This window comes from Cynara cardunculus, unplaced genomic scaffold (genome assembly GCF_001531365.2).
Source record: "Cynara cardunculus var. scolymus isolate 2C unplaced genomic scaffold, CcrdV1 Un_Scaffold_1396, whole genome shotgun sequence".
NCBI classification, from domain to species: domain Eukaryota; kingdom Viridiplantae; phylum Streptophyta; class Magnoliopsida; order Asterales; family Asteraceae; genus Cynara; species Cynara cardunculus.
This window is the reverse complement of record NW_020200757.1, coordinates 48,758-60,564: the sequence shown is the minus strand read 5'-3', so window position 1 is coordinate 60,564 and position 11,807 is coordinate 48,758. Positions and strand designations below refer to the sequence as shown.

Genomic DNA, 11,807 nt, shown 5'->3' with positions numbered 1-11,807 from the left:
GGGGAGTATATGTAATATGAATGAAATATTCATTTCCGAACATTGTTAAAGGAGATTTGATGCAAATATCAAGGGGGAGTAACTTTCAGAAGTGGCAAAAGACTCAAAAGAAGAAGTGCGACTGAAGATGTTTAAAGAATGATTATTTGTGTGTTAAATTGACTGAGAGATGTTGAATGTGAAGATCTTCTTCACAATAGTTTACTGAAGTTTGATTTTGAAAATTCTTTGAAGATCACATCTTGTAAAGTGTTTCTGAAGATCGTTTTTGATTTACATTGTCAAAAGAGAAGATCACCGTGATTCTACATTCGAGGGGGAGAATGCTAGAAGATCTTTCTCAACAGTTGATCGTTTGAAGATTACAAGCTGAAGATTTCATTTGAAGATGACATTTTGTGCATTTTGTTTCAAAGTTCAAACAGGACTCAACGTGCAGAATTTTCTTTCAAGTCTAAATACAAAGGGGGAGAATGTTAGGACTGAGAAATCAGTATTAATTGTATTCGTCTTGAAAGATTAATTTTAGTCTATAATTGTAAAAGTCAGCGTGTTTGACTTTCTTAGACTAGTTTGACTTTGACTTTGTATTAATATGTTGACCATATAAATAGGGTGGTAATCTTTGTAATTAGAGTAAGTGAGCTAATTGTAATATTCAGATTCGTAATAAGAGGTTTGACTGAATTGAGAGGATTGACTTTCTCTCTCAATATTCATAAAGTGTTCTTGAATGTTTATCTTGAATCTGCCATGGATAGAGCTTAATATGAAGAATTGATCAGTGATTGTGGACACACAATTTAATCTAGGTGAAAGTCACTTGATTGTCGTCAAGATAATGCTAAAGTATTTAAGAAGAAGCATAGATATTTGCATTGTTCAACTCTTTGAAAACATGAAAAAACCGTTGCAAATCAAAATCGAGCGGACCTTTACCGACATTCATTCTTACACTAATGCAAGGTTTTAAATCAACAAGGATGGCATTTGATCGCAATTAGGTTTCGTGTTTTGCCTAAATGGTGGCACTATAAGCCAGGATATTTTCAAGTAGGAGATGATGTTTGATTCTACAACGGAAACCGAGCACATCATAACATCTAATGCAGATAGGGAATCCGTCTGGTTCAAAGAGTTCGTTTCTCAACTTCGAGTTGTTTCTAACTATGAGAGTCCTATGGAGTTGTTGTGCGACAATAATGGAGCTATATTGTAGGTAAAAGAATTGAATCTAGATCTCAACAACCAAAAATATCCTTAGAGGATATCACCTCATCAAGAAAATTATCAAGACGAGATGTTACAATGTACAAGACTACGCACTGACAACAACTTTATTGATCCACTACCAAAGCCCCTAACACAGTAGAAGCTTGAGGGACACTATAGATTGTTTTGTATATCATATATACATGGACTATTAACTTTAGCTCAAGTAGGAGATTGTTTGGGTAATGCCGAAAAGCCAATCATGTGATCGTTGTATATTTGAATGTTGGGTCATGAATTTTATTTACGAAAAGTAGGGTTATACATTACTAACCGGCTTATGAGGAACTTTATCTTAACAGATCTGAAATCAATATAAAGTAGTTCTTCCTACATTTAAATAGTCTAGATTAGTGATACCTTGTGTAGTTAATTAATTAGTTTAGTTTCCTTCATTTATTGCTATCGGTCTCCATTTTTATTTGTTTAATTTCTTGTTTACATAAACCATAAAAATCAAAATTTGTTTGCTTATTGTCTCCTAATGTTTAGGTAAGGTTATGTTAAAACACGTCAATATATTGACATCAAAATTTAATATTACCATCCTAATTTTTCTATCTGATGTGTACACCACTATATCATATAAAATATCCTAAATTATATGTGTAATGTGAAATTTGTTATCCGATGATTATCCTTTAACGTTAATCTGACAAACATATGATATTCAATTGAACACAATTCTTGTGTTTACTGTTATATGGGGTTCAAATCATCAATCTTCAAGCACTTGAGTGGGATTTTGAAGGTTTCATTTGAAAGTCACTTAGGCAAATATGTGAACCAAAAACTTCTAGAGGGAATCCAATGAAACCCATTACCTGGAAATTTGCATGCTATTCAGAGGTTGTCGTCCCATGTCTGTTCCTGCAGTAATGTAAAACAATTTCAACATGTTGGAATTGAATTACACACACACACATAATCACACTTTTAATAGAGGTCACGTCTGCAAAAATCTCATCCGGATCCTACTTTCCAGTAGGATTACTTGGTCAGTTTAGTTTGACTTTAAATATATTTATTCACAACGTTTATAATGTCATTTACCAGGAGAAATAGCCAAACCATATGAAGCTAACTGTTGATGAGGCAAAGGTGATGGCTGAGAATATAACCCCATCTGAGCCGATAAGGGTGGAAGTGCTCCTTGCATTGGTACCATGTAGGGAAACTAAATCACAACAAAACATATAGCTCAACATTCAAATTTCAAATAAACGATCTGTTCCATGAAATTCTAAATTTTAAATCCTTGCAACGAGGAATCTGGTACCATCCAACAATTCAATTTCTTGTCTACTAGAATGAACTTTCAGGGTTTTCCATTCATGCATATGAAATTTATGAAAGGATGCAATTAATACCATCGGGTTTTGTGCTTGGGGAGCATCATCATCAATGTCAAAAGGGGTCATTGATTGAGATCCACCGGCAAGAACAGACGGCGGCTGTAAATATATTTTCGGTCTCACATTAGAACATTCTTAATCCAATAATGATGCATGCACTCAGTAATAAGAAGGTTGAGATACCACAGGACTGGGATGGTAATGCATTCCCATGCCCATCCACATTTGTTGAGCTGGATGAAACTGCCCGTAAGGAACTGATGCAGGGTATAATGAATACGGCGACGTGAAAATGTCCTGAAATGGAAATAAGTTAACATCAAGAAGAAAACTTTGCAGGGGACATGCTGATTCTAACCAAATTGCTAGCTATTACCGCTGGTAGTTCCTTTCTTGCGGCAGGTATTGATGCATCTGCCAGATTATTATCCAAAGGAAGCTTATCAGCAACATGAGAGAATTGTCCTGACGAAGAATTCGAAGAAATTGATGCTTCAGAATTTGGTGCTGGTTGAGAATTTGAGGCAGATTGATAATTTGATTCTGGTGAAGGCCATGAATGCTGAACGCACAGTTAGCAATATATGTTAACTTCTTCAGTTTGTTCGTATAAATTGGGCGAAGGGCACAGAAAAGGATAGGACAGTTGATTAATTTTCTGCATGTTCTTAGAGGTCATTTATAGTTGTTTGTCCAACTCAACCTAATTTACTATTTTGTGATGCAGTCCTTAATGTTACATGTGCTCTTGAGAGGTTATAGAATCATAATCTATTCAGAAAGTATAATCCTATCAGTTGCTTGAATCACATGACTAGAAAAAATTGGTTCATTGATATCATTAATAAGTTTTGTACAATAAAAGAAGCAAACGAAGAAGAAAATTCCTTGCCTGATTAGGTGAAGTTTGTGCTTGAGAAGTTAATGCAGGTGAAGGCCATGATAGCTGTACCCATGAGCAAAACAAATTATAAGTTAATTCAAATTGTTTGTTGTTTGAGAAGTCATCATGTTAAAAGAAAAAAGAAGTGAAGTTCTTTATGGTTTCCATGATCAAGTGCAATCCTTAGTAGTAGTACCTCTGCTAGTAATACTTGTAATACTCTATGCTGTTCGGCTGTTCCTTGTTGTACATGGTTTGTTTCACCGGTGTTTTGGTGTGGTACATTTTCTGTTGTAGAATTGTTTGGTGGTGCACATTTTCTGTACATTTTGGTGTTGTATGTCTTGATTGAATATAAAAGAAAGCATTTCCAATCTATTCAATATCTTCTGCCTCTCGTTCTTACTAACTCATTCACTTTGACAAGGAACATTCATGCACGTCGATTCATGAACTGAATGTAATAAATAATGCAAATACTCATAAGTTTGTGGCTAGCCAGTATATCGCATTTGGACATATTTCATGGTTCGCTTTTAGGGATCTTAAAAGTTCCTGAATTCAACCAAAACCTGCATCACCTGTTTTTTCTTCTCTTATTCATGTACATTGAATTGCATTCTAATTTATCCAACCATGAAGCATATGCCATTTTTCCTAGTCTAATTTTCTGACAGTTGATGTGAGTTCTAAAATAAAAACTCATAAGATAGAAGATGCATAAAAATTTGCTTGCCTGATAAGATAGAACTTGAGGTTGCAAATTTTGTGCAGCTGATGGACACAAGTTCTGTAAATACAGAAAGAAACCAAGGTTAACTTCTATAAACTAAATGCTGCTTGGAAAATAGGTTGCTGTATTTGGAAGCCTATTGCGATAATTACATGCATCTTTTTGTTTCAGGATAACAATGACTTATTAGAAGTGCTAATTTTGAGGTTGGGTAGGAGTTCTCACTCACGCATTACTCTTTGTAAACGAATATACATTAGGATCTTTATTATTGATATGTTGACCTTTGGTTGTATACGCATAATCTATTGAGTTGGTTATTTAACCCATTTCCCTTAAATGTTGAAACCAATTAGTGTTTGTTTAAGTTGTAGGCCCACCATTGAATGGAATACGTTTTAATATTACTCCATCAAACCTGAAAGATTTCTTAAAGGAACTCCTYCTAACTTAGGTATTCTCTTCTTAGAAAAGTTTGGTTGTAACTCCAGCCCATAAGACTACTATTAAGAATCCAACCAGGTTGCAGTGACTTTTTTTTTATTAACCTGGATATCCAACCCGCTATGCGAGCCGACTAATCCCAGGGCGATTACCTGCTTTGCACGTGGCCCGAAGTAACCGTATTTGAACCTCCATGGCCACAAGGGGATTTTTGTTCCTCCTTGGATTTGAACCTTGAACCTCCTGGCACTTTTGACCTTTGGAGCCAAGCTCAAACCAATTAGGCACCACCCTTGTGGTTATTGCAGTGACTCTTTGAGCGGTAGCGATTGGGTTTATAAAACAGTATCATATGGATGCAACAACAAGCATTATCAGTTGCAGAAAGTGGTGGGTGAACAACCCTAACTTCAAATAAAGATACATGAATGAAAAGAGAAACCTTTATTTAACTGTTGATACTAAGTGCTTCTTGATAACACCCTCGCATGTATGTCCATGTCTTAACCTAAAACCCGAAGAAGTTAGGGCCAAAGTTGTACTATAGCATTCCTGAAAAGGCAATGCGTACAAGTACAATAGTGGCCAAAGGGCCAAACATAAAATAATGAAGTTAATAACCGACATTAAACCTGTATTAAGAGGTGGTATTAATCTATTTTCTAACAAGTATGAAACTTTTTACAATCATAGCTCATTTCATGTCTGGTGGAGTTAATGCAGGTTAATTCCACTCAGATCCTAAACTTTTCACCATTTAAACCACTAATTCACTACTTAAGTTTAGGTATTTTACTGCAATGTGAATTCCACTAGTTGATTGAGTTCTGTTATAGTTATAATACTTGCATTATAGGTCATCCCTTTTTAAAACTTAAATTCAACAAAAAAAATTGATGAGTGGGATCTGTAACAAGAAGTCGGAATGATCCTTGCCTTATTAGAGGAAGTTTCAATAGGAAGAGAACTCTGTCTGTCAGTTGAGCTACTGTCTACAGTCGAAGATGCAGAAGGCTGATGCTGCTTTGTCTCAAGTAAATGTTTACCATTAGCAACCTCATCCAATGAATCTCCGCCACTACTAGGCAATGCTAGTAATCCCATGTTAGATGCAGTTGCACTAGTATTAACACCATTTGATAATGTTGCAGGTGTGGTCGATAAAGCATCAACACTGCTTGGTACTTCAGATGTGCTGCCTACAGGCACAACCACCGGACTTGCCAATTCAAGCAATAATACTTCGACAAAATTCACACTTGGAGGTTTGGAAGCCTTTTCTGGAGACCTTTGCTGTGTTGAGGAGAAAAACAACGAATTCCCTCTATTACTTGACTGGACTACTTCGTATCTGTTTGATGACACTGACGCATTGGAGCTTTCAGGTGCAGCATCAGCTTTGACTTTTGTATCAATCATGCTATTTGATCTTTCTATTTTCTGTACCTCCTGTTTCCCATTGGTAGATGCTGGACTACTGGTCTCTGCTACCTTCTGCATTAAGTAAGACGAATATTTAAAAGGTTTTCCCTTTTTAAGTAGGATGGATTGTGATAGAAAACAATGAAATCCTTTATCTATTTTCAATCATGAATCAGAAGCAACCCAAAAATCAAATACTTGTGTTGGGTGACAGGATGATACAAGTTGTAGCAATCATGGATAAACAAAGTTGCAGTTATCTTGAGACATAATAAGTACAGAAAATTTAGGTCCAATACTTGAGCAAAAGTCTTATCTCAGCATGAGTATGATCATGAACCTTTTCTTTTTCTTTGATAGCTTCTCCTAGCTTCAGACTTGGAATTCTATCACCACAAATCTCTTTGACATATTGTACCTCCCAGGGAGTAGTCTCAGTACTTGTGAGAATATCTGGTGATAAACTCACTCCCCTCTGCAGTGAGCCAGTAAACCGGTGCCTTTCATGCATTGTCACTTTCCCATAATCATTATCACGGAATCTGTCATCTATGATATCAAAGCGAGCACATGAACGAGTTCGACGAGCACAAGGGGTCCCATTTTCTTGGTACCAAGGACTTTTTCCCTCTACAGAATTCATTACACTTCTTGGTTCATGGCCTCCTCTCGAGTACGATCTAATGGAAGAATGCTTCTTATAGTACTCATCCCTACGACCAGTACTGCATCTACCATAGGAAGACTTCTCAAAGAAGCCATCCTTTAATTCCTGTAACATACCAAAAGAAACAAATTTAGGCCTTCTTGTGATGTTATAGTATAATACACTCTTGTCAATAACAGTTGCTCCAGATTGCAAGATGAAACTCCTTTGAAGTTATATGTTAAAGAAACATATTATTGGACTAAGGGTAAATTAGTCTTTTGATAATGGGATTACAGGTAGTTAATCTGTTGTTAGTTAGCAGTTCTTTTAGCTTTGGCAGCTTTGGTAGTTCGTATATATTTGATTCTCCAGTGTATTTAGTTTCATTGACTCGATCAATACAAAGTCCTCTACTTTCCTTCTCTACAACTACAAGTTTGATACACATGAATCTTTGGTGAAGGAAATAAGTGGAATAATTGCACATAATAAATGAAAGGCTTACCATTTTAAGGAAAGCAAGTTTATCTGAACTCTTTTCACCGGTAAATCTCCTCTCTATGTAGACATGCTTAATAAAATTCCGAAGTTTCATAAGATTACTGAAATGCAAAGACAACAGACATTAGGTCCAATTTCTTTAAATACCAACAGAAATGAACAAATTCGAAGTATGCACCACCTGCCATCTGGTGACGAATTAATCTGCGGGTCCCATGTTTTGAAATATATCTCTCTTGCTCGCTGTCAATATTATTATATATGCTTTAGCAATAAAACTGATAGATGATGATAAAGGAGAAAAGAAGCAGTGTATATCCCAACCTTGTTTCCTCCATCTTCTAAAGATCTGACTTCCTCAGCACTAAATTTTGCCATTGACACCGACTTTACTCGATGACTGAACTCCCTGCTGAAATCATCTCACAAGTGCAATAGTTAAACACAACATATGCTACAATTTTCCTTGCTTCTTACGGATAACTTTCTGTGCTCTCTCTTTAGTATCATGTGGAATCATACATGAATGAAATGAAAAAAATGTAACAGAACTAATTTAAGGACTTACTGCACTCCACTGCAGTTGGTGCATACAAATGTCCAGAAAGTTGTGCAGACATATTGAGGTCCCTGCTTGATGAAATAAATCGACTTATTAATTTAAATGTTATATATGTGGATCTACATCTACTTACCTCAAAATATATGATGAAAAACTTTTAATATGATGAAACTAATTAATTTTATTTTTCTTTTTGCAAGATTTACCATATTACATTTGATGAGAAAACTGAAAGGAATATTGACAATACAAAATGCTAGAGAAAATTTTCCTTACCTCTCATGCATTGGTTAAACCAATGCATTTCTAATTACATATAGTTAGCAATCTTAAGGAAGCATTCTAAGGATGAATTCCTCCAATTAAAGTAATGCTAAGATGAAGGTGACATAGGCTATGCCTCACAGGCTCACAGCACACCCATCATGAAACTCACAACTTGACTTTTGCCACCAAATATAAACCTTTAAGATGCATATGAAATTCTGTAGCGCATTGATGTAGCATTTAACATAACATTTACTGAATTTGCGATGGCAAAAAGTTCCATCTAGAACTCTGAAGATAAGCAACAATTTCAGTTGATGATCAAAGATTATTTTACTGGAAACAGAAGGGGCTAGAGAACGTTCATGGTAATTTCTGTCTTTCTCAAAACTGGTTCATTGTTGTATCTAAAGAGACATGCTGAAGAAATATTGACAATATCAAATGCAGCTGATGGACAAACGGAATTGGGTGATAAAACCACTTAGAAGCTATGTCACATCCTATCATCAAGCTTACAATAACAGTTACCAGAAAATTGTTTATTCCATTTAAAATAAATCCGGTTTACTAGGTCTTGCGTAAGTTCCATTCAAAAGTTAGCAAAATGCCTAAAAAAAAGGTTTATTCCAGTAGAGCAAGAGTTATTTACCCCATTACAAATGATGAAAAGGTATCAAATCATTGTCCAAATTGGCCACTCATTTGCTGCATTGTCATCAGATATAATATACTTGTTTGTGAAACATGAACACATCAAACATTTTAAAAGTTCTCATTTCTATTTCCAATAACATTAATCCAAACATCCTTCAAAAAAAAAACATTAATCCAAACATGAAAGAAAATGGATGAAATATATTTGGATTGACCAAAATCTAAACCATCCGATTCTTCCTATCCTATTAAGACATGAAGGCGTAAATTTTGGAAATAGGAGAAAAGAAGCCACATACCAAAGAGTTGCAATTAATGCATCTTCTATTCTGTGAGAGCTTCAATAGACCTCGAATGATGTTCTCGATTCTTTCATCTTCCTTCATGCAGGACGGCATTTCCCCACAAAATTTTATCGCTCTACCCTCTTATGTTGCATAACAAAATCCACATAAGAAAGTGTATAAATATACACACATATAAACCGATAAACACACGAAAACTAAGAATAAGATACACTACACATACATTCCACAATGATAAAATCCATGAAAACATCCATCGAAGATGTCATAATAAAAATTCAGGGAGAGACGATATTGTTTACCGATGTATGATGAAATGCGAAGGAGAATTCAAAAGGGCTTTACTCCAAAAATTAGGGATTTTGAGAACACTGTGGGAGCATAACGAACAAAATTTCTGAATGGCAACAGATGATGAGAGTGAATTTTGGCGGTTTCGACGGTTGGAAATATATGTTAATGTACCTACTACCTTCTGTAAATATATGTTTGGTCCCTTTAGTTTACTTTTTTTTGGGTCAGGTCCCAAAATTAAAATAAGTATGAATTTAGGGTTTGTGGTTTGCACATTTTACTCTTGGGTCCCTCCTTCTCCTAGCATCCCTTAGGTGTGTTTGGTTTGCAAGAATGTTTTTGAGGAATTTGGATTTGCAGGAGGAATTTAGATTGGATTGGATTTAAAATCCATTCATGTGTTTGGTTTGCAGGATTTGAATTAGATTTGAAATATATTTCTTTATAAATCATGTTTGATTTGTAAGATTTGAATTGAGATTTTTTTTTTCATTTGTAATTATTTTAGTCACAAAATCTCTTTCATTTTCTCAAAACTACCTATTAACAATCAAACTTTTTCATCCAAAATGCATATTTATTTGTAGAATTCTAATTTGTTGAGGTTGTTATTAAGTAATTATTTGTGTAGCTATGACATGAAGTTCTATTGATGCAAAAATTGCAAGTACAAATCGGAACAGAATATGCAGAAATCGAAGTACAATATGCAGAAATCGGAAACAATATGCAGAAATCAAAGTACAAATCGGAACAGAAATCATATTGTGAAGTCGTACCAGAAATCGAAGTAAGTAGAAATCTTCGATAAGCAGAAATTGATGAGAATGGAAAAAGGTTCGGCGATGGAGACGACCACCGTGGGAAAAAGCGACGGAGATGGAGACGACCATGGTGGGAGAAAGCGACGGAGACGACCACCGTGGAAGAAAGCTACGGACCGGAGACGACCACAGTGTACTCAATCGACGGAGACGGCGATGGAGCCCAAATCATTGGTCCGGTACTAGATGTAGCTTTTCCGCCAGGCAAAATGCCTAATATTTATAACGCTCTCGTAGTTAAGGGTCGAGATACCGTTGGTCAACCAATTAATGTGACTTGTGAGGTACARCAATTATTAGGAAACAATCGAGTTAGGAGACGGCGATGGAGGAGGCTGGAGGAGACGGTGAGCGATGAAAATGAAGGAGAAATGGAGGATGTGATGGAGACGTGAGCTAGGGCAAGACAAATCCCACGGGAATGGATTTTTTAAAAACCATGTGCTTCCAAAGGATTCAAAAATCCGTCGATCACAGGATTGTAAATGAATCCCCATTTTAAATCCTACCAATCCTACAAACCAAACATAGGATTGGGTTTAATGATCTCCACCCTCGGATGCACGTTAGGATGAGATATACACCTAGATGAGATGAAGCGGATCAATCTCCGTATCAAACACGATTCATGGGTTGTAGGAGGTTTTATTTCCTCCCAAACCCTTCAACATCGGTTGTAGTAACCAAAAGAAACCTACCTCCCATTGAAGCTGCTCAAGGTAAAAAAACTCAATTTTGAAATTGCTCCAACTTCATATGGGTTTTTGGTTACTAGATTTGGTTCCGATTTGTGATTTTTATGAGTCTTTCGAGATGTCAAGAAACGGATTGCAGACATTGTCATCGATAATCAAGTAGCTCTTTTGTTTATTCTGGATTTTTGGCTTCTTTTTTAGAGCTTGCTTGCTGGATTTAACTACAAATTTACAAAAAAAAAAAAACATTGGTGGTTGTTCCATTGAAGGATGTTCTAATAACTTATGAGGTTTTGATACTTTCTTTTATTTCTTGAAGCAACACATAGTTTATGATGTTTTGATATTTTCCATCATTGGCTTTAGATCTAATTGAAGACTGCACCAGGTGAATATCGGTTACAACAATCTCCAAAAAGTTGATTGAAATCGTGAGAGAACTTGAAAACGCACTTAAATATCAAGTAAGTTGTAGATTTTCAATTTAGATTTAGTTCATCTTTTTAATATAAAGTTTGAGATATAAGTCTTGTTTAATGAATTACAGATTAAGGAAAATATGGAAAATGGAGAATTACTTGAGATAGAGGATTCAGGGTAGTGGTTTTCTTCGTTACATGATAATCATAGCTCAAGTAGAGAGGAAGGAGAGACTGACAGTCGGTATTATGAAATCTTGTTGGAGGACTTGAACATTAGAGAGCAACATCTACACCAAGGTATTAGAAACAAAAGTAGATATTTATTAAATTGAATTTGAAGGTAATTTTAATTTAAGACATTTGATAAATTAAGACTAGAACTATATATTTTTACAGGTTTATATGGGACTGTATATCATGCTTTGTGGTATGGATCAGTATGTTTTTCATCTCCTACTCCATGTTGTGATTTTGAATTTTAGTTGTAAGCATTTGATTTAATTGGTTTTGGGGGTGGGGGTG

At 35.5% G+C, this 11,807-nt stretch overlaps 1 protein-coding gene across 1 annotated transcript; it reads right to left on the bottom strand.

Moving 5' to 3' along the window:
- Nucleotides 1-2,786: 2,786 nt before the first annotated feature.
- LOC112502427 (probable ADP-ribosylation factor GTPase-activating protein AGD14) lies at nt 2,787-9,143 on the bottom strand. The gene is made up of 11 exons (XM_025106329.1): nt 9,045-9,143; nt 7,828-7,889; nt 7,584-7,671; nt 7,441-7,502; nt 7,264-7,360; nt 6,528-6,881; nt 5,624-6,181; nt 4,247-4,300; nt 3,520-3,573; nt 3,004-3,189; nt 2,787-2,924 (listed from the first exon to the last, which is right to left on the bottom strand). The coding sequence occupies exons 1-11, from the start codon at nt 9,141-9,143 to the stop codon at nt 2,787-2,789; spliced, it is 1,752 nt and encodes a 583-aa protein (XP_024962097.1).
- Nucleotides 9,144-11,807: the final 2,664 nt, after the last annotated feature.